This window comes from Podarcis cretensis (genome assembly GCF_951804945.1).
Source record: "Podarcis cretensis genome assembly, chromosome: 10".
Lineage (NCBI taxonomy): Eukaryota > Metazoa > Chordata > Lepidosauria > Squamata > Lacertidae > Podarcis > Podarcis cretensis.
The window spans coordinates 5,409,036-5,436,821 of record NC_137179.1 but is presented as its reverse complement, the minus strand read 5'-3'; the positions used below and the strand labels follow the sequence as shown (position 1 = coordinate 5,436,821).

Here is a 27,786-nt window from a genome sequence, read left to right as displayed (position 1 = left end):
ATAGGCACTTCTTTAATGATTTATCATCTGCAAAACCTGGAAGATGTCTTGTCTTCCTCTTACCTAACTAAAGCTGCAATGTTCTGCAGCCCTTAAATTTTATAGACTGCCTTCTACAAATCAGCTTGCTAAATGGTGCATAGATAAAAACTTAACAAATTTCAAAGCTAGATAAGTGGGGCCTGCAACAAAGTGTTGCAGTTTGTCCTCCATCCTGAAAAGACAGCTCCTGTTCAGTGTACCAGCAAGCACCCCCAGGTCTGTTTTTCCTTTTCCATTTGTCACATGGCCTAGTGGGCATGATTGGTCCTCATTGTGTTGTTTGTGGCTTTGTTTGGTTTTTAGGACCCCCTCAGGTATATTCCATGTTTTTTATGCCTCCCCCTTGTTTCTTGACAGCCCAATCCTTGGCTGCAATCCTGGAGGTACTCACCCAGCAGAGTTTGCTATTATAAGGAGTTATAGTTCCAGAGAAATACACAGAGTTAAACAGCAAAACAGCAGTGGTGGTTCCTGTTCTGCAAATCACAGCATTAAGCACCTAGGCCTGGTGAACTAAAGAATGCTTACTTTGACCAATCATAGTCAAATCATGGACCGAGAATGGTCGGTGCTGCTCTCAGCTAGAGCGGCCTCTCCTGTCCCTGCTATGTGGTCCCTTGAGAACTTTATGCGCCAACACTGAATTTCCCTCCGTTGTCATGTAAGGAAGTTTAGCTGCAAGTATTTTTAATGGATAAAAGTCATACCAATGTTTGGGATAAACTTAGCAGTGAGTTTGCCTTGTCTCAGTTTGGGATGAGTTCTCGCAAGAAGGGAGAAGGGACCCCTGACCATTAGGTCCAGTCGTGGCCGACTCTGGGGTTGCGGCGCTCATCTCGCTTTATTGGATGAGGGAGCCGGCGTACAGCTTCCGGGTCACGTGGCCAGCATGACTAAGCCGCTTCTGGTGAACCAGAGCAGTGCACGGAAACACTGTTTACCTTCCCGCCAGAGCGGTACCTATTTATCTACTTGCACTTTGACGTGCTTTCAAACTGCTAGGTTGGCAGGAGCAGGGATCGAGCAATGGGAGCTCACCCTGTCACGGGGATTCGAACCGCCGACCTTCTGATCGGCAAGTCCTGGGCTCTGTGGTTTAACCCACGTCCCTTTTTTTTTTATAGATTTTTTTATTAAGAGTTTTGTTAATACAATAAAGAAAAAAAGAATAAACAGAGAACAAACAAAGAATAAAACAAACATAAAATTTTACATCTTATAATAACCATCCTTTCTTCATTTTTTCCTTTTGGACTTCCTCACGTCTTTCGCTCCTACATTCCAAGTTAATAAAACTTTACCCAGCAACTTATCACCTTATTTTCATTCTTATTGTACACAATTCCAATATTTTATCCCTAACTTTGAATATTTTTATCAAAATCCTAAATACCTAGTTTTAACATGATATTCATTCAAAATTTATCTTTCTCATGAAATTCACTCATTCTCATAATCTTTTCAGCTAACTTTATGGTGCCCTGTTGTTTTCAATTCTCTCATCCTTCTTAACACTCATATAATTTACAATGTTTTTGAAGATAGTCGCCACCCGCGTCCCTTTTAAGTACAAGATACCTTGAGCCGAAGGTTGGGGCCGAATCGGCTCATTTTAAAGCTTGCCCCATTCTGAACTCCAGACCTTGCTGTGTTCCCAGGGGTGTCATTTTCCAAATTACCAGGTCTGTGGCCATTTGTGTGTGCCCCCCCCCCCCCGTTTTTGCAGGCCTTCTTCCACTTCCGTAAAACATATCTTCTTGTAGCAGCAGTTGGGAAGGGCCGCAGCGAACAGGCTGCTCCTTAAACCTTCATCAGGTCCTAAAGCCTGACTGGTACCCTGCACAAGGACCCTTGCCAATGGATACCAAGCTACAATACCAGGGTTCCTTGCTGCTAGAAAGGTAAATGGGTTTCTCCTCCCATGGGGATGAATTGAAAAGGAGCCATACTTGTTTTTGAGCTGAGCTGGAATTCAATAGTATTTTGGCTTTGATTGCAGTAACCTTAACATTTCCCACCTGGAAGCGTGTGGGGTGGGGTGTGTGTTTCCAAAACTATTCATCAGCTTTAGATTTGGCAAATCGCACGCTGTGTACTGGCAGAGGTGGGGGGGCAGGTGTCAGGGAACTGCCACCGGAGCCAGAGGTGGAGGGAAGGCTCCAGAGGGATGCCGGAGAGGGTCCCAGTAGGGAGAGAGGCAGCCCATCTGCTGGGGAAGGAAATCAGCGTAGCACCAGTGGAAAAGGGGGGCAGATGGGGGAATCGGCGAGGGGGCTCCAGGACTCCTTGCCGGAGACCAGCGGGGAGAGCACGGGCCCTCCGCTGCCCACACCCTCCCGCCGCAGAAGGCTTCCGCGCAGGGAGAGTAGGAGGAGACTAGACGTCAAAGAACTTCTTTGCTGGAAGAAGTTCAAGAAACGCTCACTGACGGATTCTGCCAGCAATTGAGACAGCCACGGATGGGTGGCTGTCCGGACAGAAAGGGTTCACCCAGGTAACCCAGCCAGGTGTGGTGACGACTTACGCACGAGCAACCCCTAGAACCATTACAGCAGGGAAGTATAAAGAACAAGCAAGAGCACAACTGTGTATCTGACAGCAAGAGCCGAAATCCCTATAGAAACAGCTGTACTTGTCCCACACCCCTTCTGGCGCTCGGTATGGAACTGGCCAGGGCGGAAGGCTCTCGGCTTTCGTTTTTAAAAATAGCATGTTCCTAGAGCTCATGCTTGGGGGTCCTGTTGCAGGTGCTGCACTTCCCAATCTCTGGAAAGTCCTGTCCAACCCTGTGCTGTCTGAAGGCGTTGTGTATTTTCCAGTTCCCAGAACAGCTACAAGGCTCATTGCAAAGTACCCTCCCGGGCCAGATGGTTGTGGGCAGGAGTGGCGCAGACCCTTCTGTGGAATCCCGTGTCTTGCAACTATATGCTGCTTTTTATTTGGCTTGGCTTGGCAGCCCCCCTACTAATGCTTCCAGAGTGTGCTGAGCAGCTCTCGGAGGCAAGTCTGATTTTGACAGAACTGTTGCCTCGCCATGGGGGCTCCTTGCCCGCCATCCACACAGTTTTTCTTGGCTTACGCAGGTGTGGTGTAGAATGTTGGACTAGGACCTGGGAGGGTTCAAACCTCCACTTGGCTATGTAGCTCATTAGGTGACCTTGCGCCACTTGCAGTCTCTCAGCCTGAACTCCCTCACAGGATTGCTGTGAAGATAAAATGGGGAGGGAGGGGACTGTGTGCCACCTTGAGCTCTTTGGAGGTAAGGTGGGGTAAAGGTAAAGGGACCCCTGACCATTAGGTCCAGTTGTGACCAACTCTGGGGTTGCGGTGCTCATCTCCCTTTACTGGCCAAGGGAGCCAGCGTACAGCTTCCGGGTCATGTGGCCACCACGACTAAGCCGCTTCTGGCGAACCAGAGCAGCGCACGGAAACGCTGTTTACCTTCCCGCTGGAGCGGTACCTATTTATCTACTTGCACTGGCATGCTTTCGAACTGCTAGGTTGGCAGGAGCAGGGACTGAGCAACAGGAGCTCACCCCGTCGTGGGGCTTCGAACCGCCGACCTTCTGATCGGCAAGCCCTAGGCTCTGTGGTTTAACCCACAGCACCACCCTCATGCCAAGGTGGGGTATTCATGCAATAAATAAAAATAAACTCTGTGTCTTATTGGCAGGCCTGTCCAGGGTATATATGCAGGAGGGCAGGGAGACAAAGCATGTCCTCTGTTGCCCCACTGTTTGGGAATGAATAATGTTGGTGATCAGCCTACATTGGGCGTTTGCTGCCCAGCTATTAGAGCAAATGCTTGAAGGCCATCTTGCAACTGATTGGCCTGAGCCATAAATGCCTACACACCTCTCCTCTTGAGCTTACTGGGTTTTGTGTTTGTTTGTTTTTTAAAAAAAGGATCAGTAGCATATTGAAAAACATTCCTTTTCTTGTCAACAGCTCTTCCAAAGAGGAAGGAAGGGAGGCGGTGTGATGCCAGAGTTCACTCTGACCTTGGAAGTTCAATAGCTATTCTTTTTAGGATGCTGGTCAGGAGAAGAATGTGTGTCTATGTGTGTTTTTCTCATGTTGTGCCAACTTCCTGCCTCCAAACAGTGAGTTCAGTCTGCTTGGCAGGTGCACTGAAAGTCCATACAATCTGGGGGGAAGCCTACATTTTCCAGTGGATCAGCTCCACAGAGGTCTTGGGCAAAAGGGGATTATATCTGTCCATAGAGAATAGGCCTATCACCAACTATCAGCTTTGTAACTCAATGGAGCCTCCATCTGCAGGAGATGTATACCCCTGAATCCCAGTTGCGTAAGGGGCAAAAATGTGTGGTGGGATTAGGCCTCCATGCTCTGCTTGTGAACTTCCCAGAAGCACCAAACTGGGCACTGTGGGACCCAGGGGCTCTCTCCTTCTGCTTGTCTCTCTCTGCTCCGTTCTAGCCTCACTTCTGCGCCTGTTTACATAGTTGTCCTGAGATGATGCCGCCTTAATTCTCTTCAATCTGCCTTTTTCCGTGACCAGAGGGTTATTCAGGGCCACTTCAGGCATTAATATGTTTATCAGAGCTGCTCTTCAGGTTTCCCAGGCTGGCCCATTTTACGGGAGATTGCATCTACTGCTCAAAAAGCTCTGCGTTCTGAAAGGCACTCCACTCCTCGTGGACCAAAGGGGGAATGAGAAGGCAGCCATTAATTTATTGGACCTTAAAACGAGGAGCAACTGGAAGCAAACCACTTTGATCTCCTCCCCTCAAATCCTTCTTTTTGGACTTTCTATAAAGTATGGAGGCAGGTGATATATTTGGAGTTGGTTTGCTAGAGCCATATCTCATGTGCACACATTTTTCCTGTCCCACTGTTGTCATAGGCTAAGCAGGTTTTGCAAGCTCTTCCCCAATAGGGATTCGAAAGCTTGTAAGACCTGTTTGACCAGAGACAAAAGAGATGAGTGTGCACACCATGGAAAACAGCGTCTGAAAAACACTACCTCCTAATAACTCTTTGGGGAAACAAATCATTTGCTTCCCATGATAGCTTTCGGGAAGAATGCATCATTCTTGCATGAGCACCTGTTGGGTTTCCATGAAAGAACCGGGTGTTCATCAGGGCTGATATCTTTATCTGGAGGTGAGCTCTACAGATACAGCAGTGAGCTGAAACTGCGCATTTAATCCTGACTAGTAGGGGAAAAGGGACACGGGTGGCGCTGTGGTCTAAACCACTGAGCCTCTTGGGTTTGCTGATTGGAAGGTCGGCGGTTTGAATTCCCGCAACGGGGTGAGCTCCCGTTGCTCAGTCCCTGCTCCTGCCAACCTAGCAGGACGTCGAAGTGCAAGTAGATAAATAGGTACCGCTCTGGCGGGAAGGTAAACGGTGTTTCCATGCGCTGTTCTGATGCGCCAGAAGTGGCTTAGTCTCATGCTGGCCACATGACCCAGAAGCTGTACGCCAGCTCCCTTGGCCAATAAAGTGAGATGAGCACCGCAACCCCAGAGTCGGCCACGACTGGACCTAATGGTCAGCGGTCCCTTTACCTTTTAGTAAGGGAGGAATGGCTCTGAGACATTGCCTGGCAGGACTTAAGAAATCTTGAAAAGCTTCTGGGAGAACAGAGGCGCAGAGTGAGCCTGTTCCAAATGCTGTCAGCTTGGATTCAGCACCAGTGTCCCCCATGGGTGGGGTGGAGAGACTCTGCTGCTACAAAGCCCCACATCCTATGTGAACCCTTGTCACTGGGTGGTGGGTACCAGGGTCAAACTGGGCACGAGATGGGGGCGATCTCCTGACCCTTTACCATTTGATACCGAAATCATAACCATGGGCAGCTTCAGATGTCGTCAGAGCAGTGACAGGAGGTGGGGCAGTTTAATTCTTCCCATCTGGCCAGTTTTATGAAGCAGGGTGCCTTGCACCCCACCCTCCATAGATGGGAAAGCAGCATGGGGAAGGGCAGCTATAATTAGAGAGAGAAAATGCCCCATTAGGAAAGGCTCCCTCCCCACCATTCTCTACTACTCTGATCAGATTTGCAGTCCCACCACCCCAAGCTGCATTTCAGATTTTAAAGATACAGGGCGACTGCATGCTTTCCCCTTCAACTGTACTTCTACTCTGGAGCGCAGGAAATGAGAAAGCCTCGCCTCGCAGGCTGCTAAGAAGCAGCTGCTCCCCTGCTCAGCTAGAATCTATGGACATTTCCCGCAGGTCTCCATGGAGGGGTCTTTGTGTTATTACCATTTATTAAGTTTTGTATCCCTCCCTCCCTTCCTCCCGAAGGAGCCCAGGGCGGCAAAAAAACAAAGCAGCGAAAACAGTGCAATTAGAAACGAAAACGTACTCGCGGCATTCGAAACTGTTTAAGAACATCTGCAAACATGTTAGATCGAAAACATTCTGCTCAGAATACGCAGCACAATATATTCTGCTATAAGACGCACCAGGTGGTTAACTCGAGGTGTCCGCAGACATTTCACAACAGCCGTCAGAATGTTATCCAGCCGCCATTGGGCAGAGTTGGAGGCAAATCAATGAGAGCAAGAACCAGGCGGGAAGGGGGGGTGTCAAGTGAAGGTTGTCCCTGGGAACTGAGGACACTTAAGCAGCACCTAAGGTTTTCTTAGGGATGCGGGTATCGCTATGGGTTAAACCACAGAGCCTAGGACTTGCCGATCAGAAGGTTGGTGGTTCAAATCCCCGCGACGGGGTGAGCTCCCGTTGCTCGGTCCCTGCTCCTGCCAACCTAGCAGGGACCAAGAAAGCACGTCAAAGTGCAAGTAGATAAGTAGGTACCGCTCTGGCGGGAAGGTAAAACGGCGTTTCCGTGCGCTGCTCTGGTTCGCCAGAAGCGGCTTAGTCATGCTGGCCACATGACCCGGAAGCTGTACACCGGCTCCCTCGGCCAATAAAACGAGATGATCGCCGCAACCCCAGAGTCGGCCACGACTGGACCTAATGGTCAGGGGTCCCTTTACCTTTACCTTTTAAGGTTTTCTTAACATAGTGGCTAGACTGGCTTTCTCAAACCTAGGTTTCCAGCTGTTGTTGGACTACAACTCCCATCGTCCCTAGCTAACAGGACCGGTGGTCATGGGTGATAGGAGTTGTAGTCCAACAACAGCTGGAGACCCAGGTTTGGGAAACACTCCCGTATGTGGTGGACGTTGTGGAACACTTGAGAGGTTCTGGATTTTATCAGGAGACATTTCTTGTGGGGGTGCGGTGTGGCTTCCTACGTGGTTGAACTGGGACTGCGTCTGCCAGCCTTTTCCAACTTGCAGTTGTCCCCCAGATGTTTTGGGGCTACACCAGCCTCAGCCAGAGCAACCAATAATAATAATAATAATGGAAGTTTCATCCAAAACATCTGGACGGCAGGCACCAAGTTGGGGGAGGCTGTTGTAAACAGAGGAATTTGAGGACAGTGACTCTCCCGGTATTGTATTGCATATTGCTAAGAATTTCGGCGATCTCTTTCCTCGGCAAATGGCAACAGCTAATGTAGCAAAAGAATGTTACTGGGGAATTCAGTATGCAGATTCGGTCTGTTTTTGATATCTCCTACCTTGGACAAAATGTACTTTTGTTTCGAGCCTGCAGAAGTTCAGCTCCCCTGGGATCACACACACAAACACACACACGCTTTTCTCCCTGATGTTTCCTTAAAAAACTTTGTGCATGCATGTGGTTGTGCCAGTTCTTTCACTATTGGGATTCTCCTACCTGCTAAGAATGAGGAAATGCCTCTGAGTTGGTCAGTTTTTGCAAAAGGGAAAAATGCCCAGAATATCCTGCTGCTCCCACTGAAGCTGTCCCTTGTCCAAGACTGTGTTGGAAGTGGGATGTTGGGTGTACACAGTTGCCCTGAGGCCATTGGCACTGTTCTCTGGATGAGCAAGCAAGTGGCATATTACAAGGCTGAACCAACTCCCCTGGAGCCGTTGCTCAGGACCAGAAAGGCATCAGTTCTCCAGGATTAGGACAACGTCCAGGTCTAAATTCAGAATGGAAAACAGTGTGCTAAAAGCTTGCAGGAAACCTAGTCTTAATTGTACAAATCTCCTGTTTAGCGCTTAAGATACAGTGGTATGAAATGTCTTTAATGCTGTTTTTTTATTATTTTTAACCAAGGCTGGCAGAATGAATCGACTCTTAATCTTCCAGCACTTGACAGAGCTGAGCTGAACAAATATTTCAGAATCCATTACATTTCTTAGCAGCTAGGTATCTGGGATTTTCCCAGTTCTGGTTTTATGCCTTTAACCTGCACTTAGGACTCTCACTTGGATGAATTTAAGCCTTAGAATGTTTGAACTGCTGGTTTTTGGCACGCTGGTTTCGACTTTCCTCGTGGGTTCGGGTAGGAAAGGGAACAGAATCACGTTGGCTCAGCCAGATAGTGCTGTGCGCAATCAGATTTGCCATTTTTTGTATGTTGTGTTATTACCATGGTTGCCTGTGGACTGCCGTGGGCCCTTATGGGAAGACAGTTTATAAATAGAGAAGGAGAGCTTTGTATTGCCCTCCCTGGCTCGGTGGTACAGTGTGGTGGAAGAATGTAAAATGCAGTCTGCAGTAAGTTTTTGGTGTGTGTATGTGTCAGTCGCAGGGACGCAGGTGGCGCTGTGGGTTAAAGCCTCAGCGCCTAGGGCTTGCCGATCGAAAGGTCGGCGGTTCGAATCCCTGCGGCGGGGTGCGCTCCCGCTGCTCGGTCCCAGCGCCTGCCAACCTAGCAGTTCGAAAGCACCTCCGGGTGCAAGTAGATAAATAGGGACCGCTTACCAGCGGGAAGGTAAACGGCGTTTCCGTGTGCGGCTCTGGCTCGCCAGAGCAGCGATGTCACGCTGGCCACGTGACCCGGAAGTGTCTGCGGACAGCGCTGGCCCCTGGCCTCTTAAGTGAGATGGGCGCACAACCCCAGAGTCTGTCAAGACTGGCCCGTACGGGCAGGGGTACCTTTACCTTTACCTTTATGTGTCAGTCAGAGAGAGAGAGACAGAGTCATTCAGAGGCCCACACCCCTAGGAAGTCTGCTCGTAGCATGGACTTGGGTGGGCTCTACCAAGGCAGTAGAAATTATTTGCTGTATCAAACCTCTTGTCAGTGAAAGCTACTCCCTTCAGTGGGGAAATGGCCATAGCTCATTGACACTTGACTTACTTTGCATGCTGTGAATCCAGGAATCTCAGACAAATTAAAGGAGATTTGGTAGCAAGTCTAGGGAAGACTGCTGGTGTGACTATTAATAGAATTCCACACAGATCACGGGTGGGAAACCTTTATGGCTCCGCAAACTCAATCCTTAGCTTCCCTCCCTGCCCCCTTCTTTAGGGCTGCCATCACACCCACAGTTTTTACGTGGCCCAGCGACCACTTGGGGGAGCCACCTTATTGCTGCTGGTAAGAGAGTTGCCCTGGCTTCAGTGCCCAGCGCTCTGCAATTTGCCTGTCTGTCTCCACACCCTCACCCGGTGCTCGGAGGTTTTTGTGTCATTTATTCTTTTTCCCCCGCTTCCCCAGCTGCAGGGCTTGATGACCCCGTGATCTGATCCACCAAACCCAACGCAGTTTCAGTTTCTGAGCTTTCGGGTACAGTTTCTGAGCTTTTTGGAGTTGGGCAGTCTGGAGCCAGTATGAACACACCTTGTATCGAATTGGACTGTTGAGCCATCTAGCCCACTTCTCTGTCTCCTCTGACAGGCAGTGGCACTCAAAGGCCTTCAGCAAAAAAATAAAAATAAAATTCTCATCTTCTACCTGAGAACTTTTAAACTGCAGGTACCACAGATGCATACGGGACGCGGGTGGCGCTGTGGGTTAAACCACAGAGCCTAGGACTTGCCGATCAGAAGGTCGGTGGTTTGAATCCCCGTGACAGGGTGAGCTCCTGTTACTTGGTCCCTGCTCCTGCCAGCCTAGCAGTTCGAAAGCACGTCAAAGTGCAAGTAGATAAATAGGTACTGCTCTGGCGGGAGAAGGTAAACGGTGTTTCCGTGCGCTGCTCTGGTTCGCCAGAAGTGGCTTAGTCATGCTGGCCACATGACCCAGAAGCTGTACACCGGCTCCCTCGGCCAGCAAAGCGAGATGAGCGCCGCAACCCCAGAGTCGGCCACGACTCGACCTACTGGTCAGGGGTCCCTTTACCTTTACCACATATGCATAGCTTATGCACTCCCACTGAACTGTGGCTCCTCACCTGAGGCTGTTTCTTGTGCTGGCTCCAGCATGATGGAAATGAGATTTGAACCCACTGCTCCATGGATGCAAGCTTGGGGCAGCGACCCTAAATAAGGCACTGTGGCATAGGAGCCGAGTGCTTAGTATAATAGGGTCTTGTGAGAACTGGGGCAAGGAGGCTTCTGCTTTCATTTTAAGTTATGCGTCAGTTTCATGGGGTTCTGTTCAAAAGATGTTGGGGTACAGGGTCCTTTGGGCACTAAGTACATGTGCTGGGCTTTTGAGGGCGCTAGCTGCAGGAACATAGGGCTTCCCCCCCTTAGGAATGCACAAAAATACAGCACTCTGGTCTTCCCCTTTAGTTGCCTTTGCTTCATCTACCGGAAGCCAGCCTGTGTCAAGTCTTACAGCACTTCTGCGAAATGCACTTTTGCATTCTCTCTCCATTCCTCCCCCCCCCCAAAGCAAGATAAAAAAGGGGGGGTCATCTCAAAGAAACTGAAATCAGCAGCTGCCTTCTCTGAAAATAACACATCTATTGTCTCATGGATTGCTTCAGATTTGGCATGATCTGTACTTTCGGAAAAGTCTCTTTCAACAGGTTATTTGAGGGCAAAGGAATTTCTTAGACTTGCAAGCTTAATTCTTCCTAGCTCAGCTTAACTGCTGCTTTCTCCTGTAGACCCTTTACGCGTGGGGTGGCGGGGAGCTGTGTACTTCTCTATTTTTTTTTCTTTGTGTGTTAAGGGCTTGGGGGGCGTCTCTGGGGGTTTTGATAGGTCTCTGGTAGAAATCTCAGCAGGCGGTGAAGTGCATTTGCTTAACGTAATGTAGAAGTCACGTCTTGTAATCCGAAGAGAGAACAATGTACACAGCAGCCTCATAGCGCTTCCGTCCGACCTTCCACCTTGGCGCTCTTCTTTCTAGATCGGAGGAAGAATGACACAAGGCCTTTTCCTGCTCCCTCATCTAACCACTTGGGAAAGCAGTGGGGGGCAGCCATGCAGTGCTTCTTCCCAGCCTGGGAAAAGAGCAAAGCATCTTTTCTTCACTGGTCGTTGCAAGGCTTTGTGGGTGAAAATCCTATCTGAGTTGCATCTGCAAATGGTCGAGGAGCCGTGCGGAGTCTGGAGCCCAGATTGTAGCACTTGGTTGCATCTTGTGGTTTGTTGGGCTTGTGGTTTGTCTCACCCCATGCACATTGCAAGCTGTAACCATGTAACCTTGCCATGCATTGTTTGTTAGGAATAAAAACCCTGAACCTGGGTTCGCTTATACAGTGGTACCTCGGGTTTCAGATGCTTCAGGTTACATATGCTTCAGGTTATAGCCTGTGGGAAACTCAGATTATAGCCTGTGGGAAACTCGCAAGTAGGACCCCGGGCACAAGAGAAACTCTACCCTCCTGTGATTTCCAACAACTGGTCTTCAGAAGATCTGCTGCCTCAAATTGTGGAGGCCAAGCAAAGCCATCACGGCTAGCAGCCGTCATTAGCCCTCTCCATGAATTTGTCCAATCCAGTTTTCAAGCCATTCCAAGTTGATGGCCATCACCATCTCCCGCACGAGCAAATCCCATAGTTTTAACTATGCGCTGTGTGAACCAGCACTTTATTTTTTATCTGTCCTGAATCTTCCAACATTCAGCTTCTCTGGGTGCCCACGAGTTCCCAGTGCTACGAAAGGGTGGGGGAGAAGCTTTTCTCTACAGTGGTATCTCAGGTTACAGACGCTTCAAGTTACAGACTCCGCTAACCCAGAAATAGTACCTCGGGTTAAGAACTTTGCTTCAGGATGAGAACAGAAATCGTGCTCTGGCAGCAGCGGGAGGCCCCATTAACTGAAGTGGTGCTTCAGGTTAAGAACAGTTTCAGGTTAAGAATGGACCTCCGGAACAAATTAAGTTCTTAACCCGAGGTACCACTGTACTGCTAAGCATGGGTAGGCAAACTAAGGCCCGGGGGCCAGATCCAGCCCAATCGCCTTCTAAATCCTGTGCAGGGACTGTCTGGGAATCAGTGTGTTTTTACATGAGTAGAATGTGTCCTTTTATTTAAAATGCATCTCTGGGTAATTTGTGGGGCCTTGCTGGTGTTTTTACATGAGTAGAATGTGTGCTTTTATTTAAAATGCATCTGGGTTATTTGTGGGGCATAGGAATTCATTTCCCCCCCCAAAAAATATATATATAGTCCGTCCCCCGATAAGGTCTGAGGGACAGTGGACTGGCTCCCTGCTGAAAAAGTTGGGTGACCCCTGCTGCTAAGCCATACTGTGGCTTATCCTCTGGTAGTGCTGCAGGAGTGGGCGAGGAGCAAAGCTTATAGGTTTTATTTTACAGACTCTTTTAAATAAACCGGCCACAGTTTTCTTACTGTGCTTGCTATTTGTGCTAAGCCTCAGTTTGGCTTAGCATTATGTGTAAACAAGGCCAGCCGGTAGCCAGTCCACGTATAGAGGTTCCCTGTTGATGGAAGGTGCGAGGTGATGAAAGCTCCCAGGATGGAGCTGGAGGAGTAGGAGAAGAAAGAGCTGTGAGTCCATAGGGGGCTTTTCCACCCTTTGGACCCCCTGGGAAATTCAACATACCTGCTGCTCCTGGAACTGGGTGGGGCGAGGCTGCAACTGAAATGAGACACAGCTGAGGGGAGGGAGCCTGAGGAATTGCCATCCACCTTGGGCCTGCCCATAATAATAATAATAATGATAATGATAATAATTTATTATTTATACCCCGCCCCTCTGGCTGGGTCCCCCCAGCCACTCTGGGCGGCTTCCAACAAAACACTAAAATACAATAACCTATTAAACATTAAAAGCTTCCCTAAACAGGGCTGCCTTCAGATGTCTTCTAAAAGTCTGGTAGTTGTTGTTCTCTTTGACATCTGATGCGAGGGCGTTCCACAAGGCGGGTGCCACCACCGAGAAGGCCCTCTGCCTGGTTCCCTGTAACTTGGCTTCTTGCAGCGAGGGAACCGCCCGAAGGCCCTCGATAAAAAAGCAAGTCTAGAGTGCGAGACTAGGGTGATGGCTGCTGTTTCCATGAGCTCTTCTCGTTGTGAGACTTTGGTGGTTGAGCTTGTTTGGACCTTGGGTGAGAAGCTGGAGGCGGAGAGGGAGGCTGCGTCAGAAGGAAAATTAATTGATACTCATTTATATACATTAGTAAGTTGATATTAATGTAAAAATGTTATATGTGACTGTTTATTTTTGTAATACTTAAGTCTTTTCTGTTGTCGCTTCGTTTTTTTGTACACTGTTATAGATATTTTTAATATATCATGTGGTATGGAAATTAAATAATCAATCAATAGCTATCCTTAGTGCAATCAGAAGAGCTCTGAACTGGAAAACATGGTCTCCAAGGGCAAAGCATTGCTGTAACATACCCCAGTTGGCTGACCTGGGTCACGATAAAAGGATAGGACTGTCGTTTGAATGGTGACTCCGGCAATGATAGAAATGTAATACAGTGGTACCTCTGGTTGTGAACAGGATCCGTTCCGGAGGCCCGTTCGCAACATGAAAAGAACGCAACCCACAGTGGCACATCTGCACATGCATGCGTTGTGATTCGCCACTTCTGCACATGCGTGTGATGTCATTTTGCGAATCTGTGCATGCGCGAGCGGCAAAACCCGGGAGTAACCCTTTCTGGTACTTCCGGGTCACCGCGGGACGTAACCTGAAAGAACGTAACATGAAGCAGACGTAACACAGGTATGACTGTATATTAGATATTTTGCAAGGGGTAATGTTCTCGGATAGGTGGCGCTGTGGGTTAAAGCCTCAGCGCCTAGGACTTGCCGATCGAAAGGTCGGCGGTTCGAATCCCTGCGGCGGGGTGTGCTCCCGCTGCTTGGTCCCAGCGCCTGCCAACCTAGCAGTTCGAAAGCACCTCCGGGTGCAAGTAGATAAATAGGGACCGCTTACCAGCGGGAAGGTAAACGGCGTTTCCGTGTGCGGCTCTGGCTCTGGCTCTGGCCAGAGCAGCGATGTCACGCTGGCCACGTGACCCGGAAGTGTCTCCGGACAGCGCTGGCCCCTGGCCTCTTAAGTGAGATGGGCGCACAACCCCAGAGTCTGTCAAGACTGGCCCGTACGGGCAGGGGTACCTTTACCTTTACCTTTAATGTTCTCGGGTGTTTATGTTCCTGCAGTGCATTGTAAATACGGACTTTGATCAAAATTGTAAATTGCTTCTCATTGAGGGTGGGGGGGGGGTTTAGTGCTTTGCTTCTCACTGGCAGTCCCTCATCTAACCCTCATCTCAAAAAAGAAAAAAGAGGTTCATCGAAGCAACATTCGGTGTGGCACAGAGGACTGCAGCTGCAGTAGGGGAATATCAGAGTTTCACACATGCATACATGAACACACACATCCATGCATAAGTTTAGCTTCTACTCGCACAAGCATGCTTTGAGCCATAGTTATGACATCCGGCTTGCAGTTGTGCGGGGCCTGGTATCTCTTCCCCCTCGTCCACAGCAGAGCGAAACTTTTCCAAGGTCAAGAGACGGTGGCTTACAATCTAGTCAGAATTCATTTGGAGTCTCTTCTTTGTTTCTCTTCCAAGAGCCGTACGTAGATCTTCTCCTGCCAGCAAATATTTGCACAGGCTTTTCTGCATCCTTCCGACGGCATCAGAATCCTGGCTGTGTTACGTTGTGCAGACACATTTCTCGGAATAATGTTTGGCAGAAGTGGTGTGGAGAGCTAGAACAGGTTTGGGTGGGAGAGTCGAGCAACGCCACAGAGGTGTTTGCACCAAGGCTGCCTCGTACGAGCACGTTTCCCCTGAGTGGCTGAGGCAACCTAGTTAGATGGGCAGCATATAAATAAATTATTATTATTATTCTCTAAAGCTCTGAGATTGGAGTAAATCTGCACTCTGATCAGTCTGTTGGCTTTTGTTGGGACATTTGACTTGTGTCTCAATTTCCACTTTCTCCAGATTTGAGTATTGCTTTCTTAAGCGGACCGAATGGGAAAAAAAAGGGGGGGGAGCCAGGATACACAACTTTGTTCTTGAAAGTTGCACATCCAGTTCCCTTTCTGGCAAATGTACACCTTTTAGAAGGAGTTGGGGCAGAACTGAAGTCGCTCATCCCAACCTGGCCCAGAACCAGCTTGTGGTTTTATTTCAAGCTCCTGCAGCGAGTAAGAGATCACACAGAGAAGCTGTGCAACATTTGATTATCTTTCTCCCCTCCCCTTTTTAAGAATATCAGTTAATAAGTTAGGTAATAACTTAGGTAATAACTTAGGTTAATAAGCAGAGGCTTGACAGCCATATGTCAGGAGTGCTCTGATGCTGTTTCCTGCTTGGCAGGGGGTTGGACTCGATGGCCCTTGGGGTCTCTTCCAACTCTATGATTCTATGATTCTAGGTATGGGCAGGCAGGCTGGTGAGAATTTGTTATGGGCTGCCAGCTTTGATTATTTGTTTAAGGCTTGCTTACGCTGTAGCCAGTTGTTTCTCAAGACTCAGGGCAGTGGGCATTTTATTACTATTATCATTCTAACCATTAAAGCACAATATTAAAAAAAAAAATTAAAGTAACATGTACAAGCATCAGATTCAAAGGATGACTGGATAGTTGGTTTTCTTTCAGAGCACCGAAAGTTGTATGGCGTGTTTTGGGTGTTCAGGATTTCTTGGCTAAACAGTGTGTTGCCAAAGGTGACTTCTGGTATTTGCATTTAAAGCATTTCCTTTTATTGCCTTTCTGCAGAAAGCTCAGATACACCTGCACAGTAAGAGAGATAGCATAATGTGGTCTCTTCCTTCAAATTCCACCCGCCTTTCCCATGAATGAATGGGCAGTAAAATGGCAAATATAATTTATTGTGAACAGGAGTAAGGCGATGCGTGCTGGGGCAATAAATAAATAAATGAATCTTTATTTCACTGGTGGTGATTCACCAGGGATCATAGTGGAGAGTTTGATGAAGTTGTCGGCCCAGTGTGCGGCAGCTGTCAAAAGGGGAAATTCCATACTGGGGATCATCAGTGTAATGGTTCTAGGGGTTGCTTGTGCGTAAGTCGTCGCCACACCTGGCTGAGTTACCTGGGTGAACCCTGTTCTGTCCGGACAGCCACTCACCCGTGGCTGTCTCAATCGCTGGCAGAATCCGTCAGTGGGTGTTTCTTGAACTTCTTCCAGCAAAGAAGCTCTTTGACGCCCAGTCTCCTCCTACTCTCCCTGCGTGGAAGCCTTCTGCGCAGGGAGGGTGTGGGCAGCGGAGGACCCGTGCTCTCCCCGCTGGTCTCCGGCGAGGAGTCATGGAGCCATCTCGCCGATTCCCCCATCTGCCCCCCTTCTCCACTGGTGCTACGCTGATTTCCTTCCCCAGCAGATGGGCTGCCTCTCTCCCTCCCGGGACGCTCTCCGTAATCCCTCTGGAGCCCTCCCTCTCCCTCTGGCTCCGATGGCAGTTCCCTGACAATCAGGAAGGATACCTACAGGTACCGTAATGCCGTTACACCGATCTGTTGGAATACAAATCCCATTTGGAATACTGTGTGCAGTTCTGGTCAGCTTCTTGAAAAAGGTTCGGAAAAGAGACAACCAAATGACTCCTCCGCAAAGAAAGCTTGCAGCATAGGAGATTCTTTAGAGAAAATATGAGTAAGAGCTGACACGATAGAATCTTATAAAATTATGCACAGCATGGAGAAAGTGAATACAGTGGTAAAAAGGTAAAGGGACCCCTGACCATTAGGTCCAGTCGTGGCCGACTCTGGGGTTGTGGCGCTCATCTCGCTTTACTGGCCAAGGGAGCCGGCGTACAGCTTCTGGGTCATGTGGCCAGCATGACTAAGCCACTTCTGGCGAACCAGAGCAGCGCACGGAAACGCCATTTACCTTCCCGCCAGAGTGGTACCTATTTATTTACTTGCACTTTGAGGTGCTTTCGAACTGCTAGGTTGGCAGGAGCAGGGACCGAGCAACGGGAGCTCACCCTGTTGTGGGGATTCGAATCGCCGACCTTCTGATCAGCAAGTCCTAGGCACTGTGGTTTAACCCACAGCGCCACCTGCATCCCTGAATACAGTGCTATCTCGGCTTAATAACTTAATTCATTCTGGAGGTCCGTTCTTAACCTGAAACTGTTCTTAACCTGAAGCACCACTTTAGTTAATGGGGCCTCCTGCTGCCGCCGCACCGTCAGAGCACAATTTCTGTTCTCATCCTGAAGCAAAGTTCTTAACCCGAGGTACTATTTCTGGGTTAGCGGAGTCTGTAACTTGAAGTGTCTGTAACCTGAGATACCACTGTAGAGAAAAGCTTCTCCCCCACCCTTTCGTAGCACTGGGAACTCGTGGGCACCCAGAGATGCTGAATGTTGGAAGATTCAGGACAGATAAAAAATAAAGTGCTGGTTCACACAGCGCATAGTTAAAACTATGGGATTTGCTCATGCGGGAGACGGTGATGGCCATCAACTTGGAATGGCTTGAAAAGTGGATTGGACAAATTCACGGCTGCTAGCCGTGATGGCTTTGCTTGGCCTCCACAATTTGAGGCAGCAGATCTTCTGAAGACCAGTTGTTGGAAATCACAGGAGGGGAGAGTTTCTCTTGTGCCCGGGGTCCTACTTGCGAGTTTCCCACAGGCATCTGGTTGGCCACTAAGGACAGAATTCTGGACTAGACGGGCCACTGGCCTGATCCAGCAGACTCCTCCGATCTTAAAGCTCTCGATACAGAAATGAAGCCAATGCTGGAATCTGTAACCTGAAGTCATTTACGGGTTTCAAGCCTTTATATCCTGAACTGTGTTTCACCTGTGTTGTCTGGCCAGGTACTTTGGGTCTGCTTAAACCACGGCAAACAGCCTCAGACGTATTTTGAAGGGGCTTCATTTATGAGAGGATTATTTCAGATTTGCTGGTAAAGGAATTCTAACAATCTGCTGTTCCCGGGGTGCCAGGGTTCTCAAGAGGCAGGTTTGATAAGCCTCACACACGTGACAAACGTTTCCTTGACTTGCGTGCATTTAGTATTGAAAGTAAACATGAAGTCACAATCCTAGGAGGTCTCAACGAATTTGTAGTGAAGTTCTATGGACCACAAGGAAGTAAGTGTGCAAATATTCCCCACCATTTGTGATACTTAAGGTGTTTTTTTTGGGGGGGGGGGGGTTTAAGCACTTTCTACATAATTTTTTGATTTGCCAGGAAAGTGTACCACTGAGAAGAAAGGAAGGGGTTTGGGTGGGTTTTTGGTTTTCCCCCTGTTTCTTTTTTACAAAAATGCCCATCCCCGGTGCCTCTCATGAAACATGTCCTGTCTTACAGTGAGGCTGGGGCTAACACTTTGGCACCTGCGAGTGCAGGGGTGCCCTTGCAGACTTTGCCTGGCACCTACACAAAAGCCACCAGGTTCCCATTCCTTCTGCTCGCTGCTGTGGTCACCATGAGGTGGCAAGGGTGGTTTACTCCCCAGCCACCTCGGAAAAGTACACAGAACCGGAAGAGGAAGCTGAAAAAGTTATACCTTTCCCCCACTTTTCAAAGCTCAGGTCAGCACTAGAGCTGTTGGATGGAAGGCCTGGAGAAGAGGAGGTTAAGGGGTGATATGATAGCCATGTTCAAATATATAAAAGGATGTCACATAGAGGAGGGAGAAAGGTTGTTTTCTGCTGCTCCAGAGAAGCGGACACGGAGCAATGGATCCAAACTACAAGAAAGAAGATTCCACCTAAACATTAGGAAGAACTTCCTGACAGTAAGAGCTGTTCGACAGTGGAATTTGCTGCCAAGGAGTGTGGTGGAGTCTCCTTCTTTGGAGGTCTTTAAGCAGAGGCTTGACAACCATATGTCAGGAGTGCTCTGATGGTGTTTCCTGCTTGGCAGGGGCTTGGACTCGATGGCCCTTGGGGTCTCTTCCAACTCTATGATTCTATGATTCTAAGGCAGAGTGACCAAGAAGATGGCAGGGAATAATAATAATAATAATAATAATAATAATAATAATAATAATAATTTATTATTTGTACCCCACCCATCTGGCTGGGTTTCCCCAGCCACTCTGGGTGGCTTCCACAAAGACCAAAAATACACTAAGATGTCACACATTAAAAACTTCCCTGAACAGGGCTGCCTTCAGATGTCTTCTGAATGTCAGGTAGTTGTTTATCTCTTTGACATCTGGTGGGAGGGCGTTCCACAGGGTGGGCGCCACTACCGAGAAGGCACTCTGCCTGGTTCCCTGTAGCTTTGCTTCTCGCAGCGAGGGAACCGCCAGAAGGCCCTCGGCGCTGGACCTAAGTGTCCGGGCAGACGCTGGGAAGGGAAGGAAACTGGGACTAAAGTTGGAAGAGGAAAAGGAAACAGTTGAGGAAGGGAGAGAAAATTGGATGAAAGAGAGAAGGGGCAAATGCACACACTTTGGACCAGGTAGAATGGATCCTCTTAAAATGGCATACTATTTTCTCCAGAGGTTCCCTGCTGCCACCTCCCATCAAATCACAGGTCTCCTCTGGCTCCACTGACCAAACCATAAGAATCATGGATCTGGGGCACCGATCCTTATGGATTCTCCTAAGTGATCCCCTCAAAAGCACCATCAAATCGTAGGTCACCTCTGCATACACATTTGTGTTCTGTGGTCTGCTGGTGGTTTGGCTTTCACAATCCTTTGTCAAAATCATGAGGATCCATTGCTGTGGATCAATATTTTTATGATGCTAACAAGCACCAAAACTGATCTTTGTTGTGTAGTCCATCACTGTAAGCTTTCATTTGATGGTGAGTTTTGGGAGGACCCTGTGTAAATACGGAAATTCACAAGGCTCTGGATTAGGTTTTTACCCAGGCCCCTTGGAAAAGCCAAGTATTTGTGTGTGTGTATGGTCATTAAATATAGGGCAGTCCAAAAAGCTGAAGGCACCGTGCCATTGGGAAGGTCTTATGCAAAAAGCCCCATTGGAAGCAAATGAGTTATCATTCATAGAATCATAGAGTTGGAAGAGACCACAAGGGCCATTGAGTCCAACCCCCTGCCAAGCAGGAAACACCATCAGAGCACTCCTGACATATGGTTGTCAAGCCTCTGCTTAAAGACCTCCAAAGAAGGAGACTCCACCACACTCCTTGGCAGCAAATTCCACTGTCAAACAGCTCTTACTGTCAGGAAGTTCTTCCTAATGTTTAGGTGGAATCTTCTTTCTTGTAGTTTGGAGCCATTGCTCCATGTCCGCTTCTCTGGAGCAGCAGAAAACAACCTTTCTCCCTCCTCTATGTGACATCCTTTTATATATTTGAACATGGCTATCATATCACCCCTTAACCTCCTCTTCTCCAGGCTAAACATGCCCAGCTCCCTTAGTCGTTCCTCATAAGGCATCGTTTCCAGGCCTTTGACCATTTTGGTTGCCCTCCTCTGGACACGTTCCAGTTTGTCAGTGTCCTTCTTGAACTGTGGTGCCCAGTACTGGACACAGTACTCCATGTGAGGTCTGACCAGAGCGGAATACAGTGGCACTATTACTTCCCTTGATCTAGATTCAGTCCTTTATGTGCCTTTATGGTTAAGAATGCAAACCATGCTTGAAGATGTTGGTTCAAGTTTGTGCAGCTAACACCGTGTTCCTTCCCTGATTGCAGCACCGTACGAAGGTGGCGTGTGGAAAGTTAGAGTGGACCTTCCTGACAAATACCCCTTCAAATCCCCATCTATAGGTAATGGATTCAAATTTTTACCATTTTTCTTGCTTGTTTAACTCCTAGAGGAATTGCACAGTCTTTTCCAAATTATCGATAATACTCTGGCAAGGTTGTTGTTGTTTAAGTAAAGAGGTGAGATGGCAATGTCTGAACAATGGTCAGATGTTCCAGAGCTTGGACCCATCCATCCAGGAGCCGAGAGAACGAACCTCTGGTCTCTAGACTACAAGCTTCATATATGTAGCTGATGTGCCCTGATCTTTGATCTTCTCTCTGCACTCCTTCTACTCATCCCTGCCTCTCTGCATTTGAGCAGCACCAGGAAGCTCCAGACTAAGAAATTGGAAGTGGTATTTAGCACTACTAGTCCCCGCAACACACAGACACACCATCAGAACGATGCAGGTGTGTTGACTGGTCCATGCGTCTGAGCAGGACAATCAGTCCTTGTGCAGCCGCACAGCTGGCTTTCTGCAGTGAACATGGCATCGTCCAGTGAGAGGGGAAAGCACATCTGTAGGCCTGAGAAGTAGAAGCTCGTATTTCTAGGAACCATGCATTTTTCTCCAAATGGATGCAGGAGATATTGTCGCCCTGACTAACCAGGCTCTCTTAAAGGTAAAGGGACCCCTGACCATTAGGTTCAGTCGCGGACGACTCTGGGGTTGCGGCGCTCATCTCGCTTTATTGGCCGAGGGAGCCGGCATCCAGCTTCCGGGTCATGTGGCCAGCATGACTAAGCCGCTTCTGGCGAACCAGAGCAGCGCATGGAAACGCTGTTTACCTTCCTGCCAGAGCGGTACCTACTTATCTACTTGTACTTTGACATGCTTTCGTAAGTGGTTACCAGCTGTAACGTAAAGGTTGAATAATGAGTTATAATAAGTTACAATAAGTTATAATAAGGATTTGCTGAGTTAAGAATTTGAATTGGAATACAAAAGGGTGAGGTGAGAGGAGGTCTGGGAAACAAGTTAATGGAAATAAGTAATGGAAATTATATTTGTTTTAACTGTTTTTTTAATTTTGTATTCTTGTATTTTTGTCATTTTTTGTGCATTTTTGTGGGTTGTTTTTTGTTTTTTGTATTAATTTGGAAATTCTAATAAATATCTTAAAAAAAAAAAAGACATGCTTTCGAACTGCTAGGTGTGCAGGAGCAGGGACCGAGCAACGGGAGCTCACCCCGTCACAGGGATTTGAACCGCCGACCTTCTGATCAGCAAGTCCTAGGCTCTGTGGTTTAACCCACAGCGCCACCCAGATCCCAAGCAGGCTCTCTTAAGTACTGCCAAAGTTGAAAGCTCAGTGGCTCTATGCTTGCTGAGGGTGGGGTTGCTTCCTTGCGGTAAAAGTTACAGGTTTTAAAAGTATATGGTGTTTGTCTCACTCTCCCCAAATTCTTCCCTACAAAATTCTCCTCATTGTGACCAAAATAAGAGCCCATAGAATTCAGGGCAGGGCACAGTGTGGTTGTTTCTCTCCACCCCCCATCACTTGGGAGGGAGCTTTTCTCCACCCTCCTTGGTGTCCCCCACTGCCAGACCTCCTGTATGAGTCATCAGCTCTGGCGTACTTGAGTGGGAGAAGGCAATATGCTGATATGTGGGTGCCACCTACAGGACAGGAGGGCACAACAGATTGGAAGCCAGGGGTGATCAGGCAGTGAGAAGGCTCACCCCTCCTCCCCATATTGAAAGTAAAGGAGTTCATCTAAGGACACAAGTGGGGCACAGGCTAAATCTTCTCTCAGTCCACAGTGACACAGCACCTGAGCATCTACGAATTCTCACCCTGGGTTCTGTGTCTTGGTCAGTCCCATTAGAGCAGGCATCCCCAACCTGCGGCCCTCCAGATGCTTTGGCCTACAACTCCCATGATCCCTAGCTAACAGTACCAGTGGTCAGGAATGATGGGAATTGTAGTCCAAAACATCTGGAGGGTAACCAAAATGGTCAAAGGCCTGGAAACGATGCCTTATGAGGAACGGCTAAGGGAGCTGGGCATGTTTAGCCTGGAGAAGAGGAGGTTAAGGGGTGATATGATAGCCATGTTCAAATATGTAAAAGGATGTCACATAGAGGAGGGAGAAAGGTTGTTTTCTGCTGCTCCAGAGAAGCGGACACGGAGCAATGGTTCCAAACTACAAGAAAGAAGATTCCACCTAAACATTAGGAAGAACTTCCTAACAGTAAGAGCTGTTCGACAGTGGAATTTGCTGCCAAGGAGTGTCTCCTTCTTTGGAGGTCTTTAAGCAGAGGCTTGACAACCATATGTCAGGAGTGCTCTGATGGTGTTTCCTGCTTGGCAGGGGGTTGGACTCGATGGCTCTTGTGGTCTCTTCCAACTCTAGGATTCTATGATTCTATGATTCTAGGTTGGGGATGCCTGCATTAGAGCATGACAGAGCACTGGGACTTGCTTTCATTGTTTTCTTAGCAGATGCAACTTTGAGTATGGGACAAACCCATGTTTACAGTTTCCAAGCAGTGGGTTTTGTTGCTAAACAGTTTTAAAACATGAACTTGGGGGCCGCAGTGAATTGCAGCAAAGTCTCGACATGCTTTTCCTGGAGTTTTGAAAAGGGAGGTGCCGCCTCAGCAGTGACTGTGCATTTCCACTTAAGGGCAGGTTTATATGTCAAGCCACAGAGGTGCTTATGAGGACTCTTCCATCTAGGGAACAGGAGAAGCTTGAGGGAGAAGCGGTGTGGAGACGTCATGCGTCTCCTAAAGATGCTTGGACAAGACAGGCGGCCTCCTCTTCCAGCCTAACATCCTGGTTTGAGTCAGCAGGCCGTGGCTGTTTTCATTACTTAAAATAGACCTTTGCATAGTGTATCTGCATTCTATTTTCAGTGTGCTTTGCTTCTTTCCTAATTTGCTTTTCAAGTACTGTCAGCCCACTTAACACACGGCGTTCTCTAGGGTGGGCCTAGGCTTGCGTCCTCAGCCAACTCAAGTGTCGCCACTTGGGAGAAAAACCCACCTAGGGTGGAGCTGAGTTTGTGCAGCTACAGGAAAGCCGGCCGCACATCTGCCTGTTAAGAAAACCAGCGCTGCATTTGTTGAACGGAAATGTGTACAGATGCCAGATTTTTTAGTAGCACTCGGAACTAACCTCTCAAGTAATAATAATAATAATAATAATTTATTATTTATACCCCGCCCATCTGGCTGGGCCTCCCCAGCCATTCTGGGCGGCTTCCATAGAAACCAAAAATACAGTAAAATATCACACGTTAAAAACTTCCCTGAACAGGGCTGCCTTAAGGTGTCTTCTGAATGTCAGGTAGTTGTTTATCGCTTTGACATCTGCTGGAAGGGCGTTCCACAGGGCGGGCGCCACCACCGAGAAGGCCCTCTGCCTGGTTCCCTGTAGCTTTGCTTCTCGCAATGAGGGAACCGCCAGAAGGCCCTCGGAGTTGGACCTCAGCGTCCGGGCAGAATGATGGGGGTGGAGACGCTCCTTCAGGTATACAGGACCGAGGCCGTTTAGGGCTTTCAAGGTCAGCACCAACACTTTGAATTGTGCTCGGAAATGTACAGGGAGCCCATGTAGGTCTTTCAAGACTGGTGGTATATGGTCTCGGCGGCCGCCCCCAGTCACCAGTCTAGCTGCCGCATTCTGGATTAGTTGTAGTTTCCGAGTCACCTTCAAAGGCAGCCCCATGTAGAGCGCATTGCAGTAGTCCAAGCGGGAGATAACCAGAGCATGCACCACTCTGGCGAGACAGTCCGCAGGCAGGGAGGGTCTCATCCTGCGTACCAGATGGAGCTGGTAAACAGCTGCCCTGGACACAGAACTGACCTGTGCCTCCATGGACAGCTGTGAGTCCAAAATGACTCCCAGGCTGCGCACCCGGTCCTTCAGGGGCACAGTTACCCCATTCAGGAGTAGATAGAATCATAGAATTGTAGAGTTGGAAGGGACCCCAGGGGTCATCTAGTCCAACCCCCTGCAAGGCGGGAATCTCAGCTAAAGCATCCATGACAGATGGCCATCCAACCTCTGCTTAAAAACCTCCAAGGAAGGAGATTCCACCACATCCCAAGGGAGTCCGTTCCACTGTCAAACAGCTCTTACTGTCAGAAAGGTCTTCCTGATGTTGAGTCAGAATCTCCGTTCTTGTAACTTGAGGCCATTGATTCGAGTCCTGCTCTCTGAAGCAGGAGAAAACAAGCTTGCTCCATCTTCCATGTGGCAGCCCTTTGGATATTTGAAGATAGCTTTCATAGCTCCTCTCAGTCTTCTCTTTTCCAGGCTAAATATCCCCAGCTCCCTCAGCTGTTCCTCGTTAGGCTTGGTTTCCAGACCCCTGATCATCCAGCTTGTCAACATCCTTCATAAACTGTGGTGCCCAGAATTGGACACAGTATTCCAGGTGTGGTCTGACCCAAGGCAAAATAGAGTGGGTCTATTACTTCCCTTAAGGGACGCGGGTGGCGCTGTGGGTTAAACCACTGAGCCTAAGGCTTGCCGATCAGAAGGTTGGCGGTTCGAATCCCCACGACGGGGTGAGCTCCCGTTGCTCGGTCCCTGCTCCTGCCAACCTAGCAGTTCGAAAGCACCTCAAAGTGCAAGTAGATAAATAGGTACCGCTCCGGCGGGAAGGTAAACGGCGTTTCCGTGCGCTGCTCTGGTTCGCCAGAAGCGGCTCAGTCATGCTGGCCACATGACCCGGAAGCTGTACACCGGCTCCCTCGGCCAATAAAACGAGATGAGCGCCGCAACCCCAGAGTTGGTCACGACTGGACCTAATGGTCAGGGGTCCCTTTACCTTTTATTACTTCCCTTGATCTGGACGCTAGACTTCACTTAGAAACAAGCTGGGCATCTGAGCCTTGAAATATTTGGACAAGAATGAGGGCAACTTCTTCTTTTCCCTCAAATGTTTGCCGTTTTGTACACGTGTAGCAGGCACTTTACAGGGGTGACTCTGCAGAATCTTGGGAATTTTCCACTCAGCTGTCCCCATCTCGCATCCAGTTTCTGAGTTGTTGGCACCGCACCTACCGCTCAGTATGTCTCGCACATCTGCAGGAGACTAAAGGATGTCCCCAAGCCTTTAGCTTCTGACAGAACCTGCATCTCATTATTCTTGCCACGTTCTTCCCAACAAACACAAATGGTAGTTCGGCAGCCTAAATGGATAGGTGATTCACATCGCTCTGTAGTAAGGGCAGCCTGCACAGTTACCCTCCTTTGGAGTTCCACTGTCTTTGGAATTGCTTCCCTACCAACTTTAGCAAACGCAGACTAGGGAACCAATTGATGTGTGTAACTGTCATTTTGCTCTTTTTAGGTGAGTTTTCAGGGGTCAGCAAACTTTTTCAGCAGGGGGCCGGTTCACTGTCCCTCAGACCTTATCTTGAAATAAGACTATATTTTGAAGGGGGGGGAAAGAACAAATTCCTATGCCCCACAAATAACCCAGAGATGCATTTTAAATCAAAGCACACATTCTACTCATGTAAAAACACCAGGCAGACCCCACAAATAAGCCAGAGATGCATTTTAAATAAAAGGACACATTATACTTATGTAAAAACATGCTGATTCCCGGACCTTTGGCGGACTGGATTTAGAAGGCGATTGGGCTGGATCCAGCCCCCGGGCCTTAGTTTGCCTACCCATGGTTTAAGTACAGGAATTGCCCAAAGGAGAGCATTTGTGGTTCACTTCCCTCCGCTGATCTTCCTGCTATTCACTTGGTCTGGCTTTTTAAAGAACCTGTAGTCTTGGCTTTTCTTGCTTTCCAAAAACATACCTGTAGAAGTAGCGGCTTAGTCATTCTGGCCACATGACCCGGAAGCTGTATGCCGGCTCCCTCGGCCAATAAAGCAAGTTGAGCGCCGCAACCCCAGAGCCGGTCATGACTGGACCTAATGGTCAGGGGGCCCTTTTACCTAAAAAACAACAAGAAGAAGATCTCAACTAGGATTGTCCTCAGCAGAGAATAAGATAGTAAGAACAGCCTTGCTGGGTTAAGGCCAGTGACTCATCTAGTACAGCATCCTATTCTCATAGCCCAAACAACACAAGCAGAAGTTGAGCACATCTGCACCCCTTCTATTTGTGATGCCCAGCGCTGGCGTCCAGAGGCTCCTTGCCACCCTAAGTGATGGTAGAACCATAGACATTGTGGCTCGTAGATGTTAGGGACGAGAGAGAGGAGCCAAGAACCTCCAGAGTGGCAAGGCCAGGGAAGTGGTCCCAGATGTGTTGCAGCCAAGAGGAGGAAGAAGTGGCAATGAGGAGCAAGGATGCAGGATTCCTGTTGGAGGGTTTCTTAAGAGAAGGGAGGGACGCCGAGCAGCGATGGCTGCAGGCAAGATTCAGTGCCCGAGGAGGAGAGGGCAAAAGCTATGGGTGACTACAACTCCCATCACCCTTGGCCATACTTGCTGCTGTGGCTGATGGGCTTTGGAGTCCTAACATCGAGTGGGGCTGCAGAGTCCCCAGCCCTGGTTGATGCCTATAAACCAGCGTTTCCCAAATTGGGTTTTTTCTTTTTGATCCTCTGTTCTGAGCATCCTATCACCCCTGGGAGCTTCGAGGGGAGATATTGGTGCTCTGTTTTCAAAAATTCTTAGTAGCTCTATCCTTTCGGGTTTGAATAGATTTCTTGCTCTAAAAATAAAATTTGCCAGGTTATGATCTAGAAACGTGATCAGAGCTCGTACCAAGTGACGGTCTTGATATAACTACCCTGTGGCAACTGTGTCAGATGTTTTTACCACCCCTGATAAAATGCCATTTAAAATGGACAGAAGGTGCTTCATGAGATCCATCCCAGCACATGGGCCCAACGGCTTCGGATAATTGGCCAAAACGAGCTTTTGAGGAATGAGAACCAAGTTCCATCCTTTTTTTGGACACAAAGCTAGCCGATCC

The 27,786-nt window shown here is 48.6% G+C and overlaps 1 protein-coding gene across 1 annotated transcript in view; it reads left to right on the top strand.

Annotated features, from left to right (window-relative positions):
• UBE2H (ubiquitin conjugating enzyme E2 H) overlaps positions 1-27,786 on the top strand; it is a 69,419-nt gene that overhangs the window by 20,780 nt on the left and 20,853 nt on the right. The window contains exons 2-3 of the mRNA XM_079993151.1: positions 18,223-18,299; positions 20,830-20,904. Coding sequence (XP_079849277.1) covers positions 18,223-18,299; positions 20,830-20,904 — 152 coding nt within the window. The remainder of the gene's footprint in view (positions 1-18,222; positions 18,300-20,829; positions 20,905-27,786) is intronic.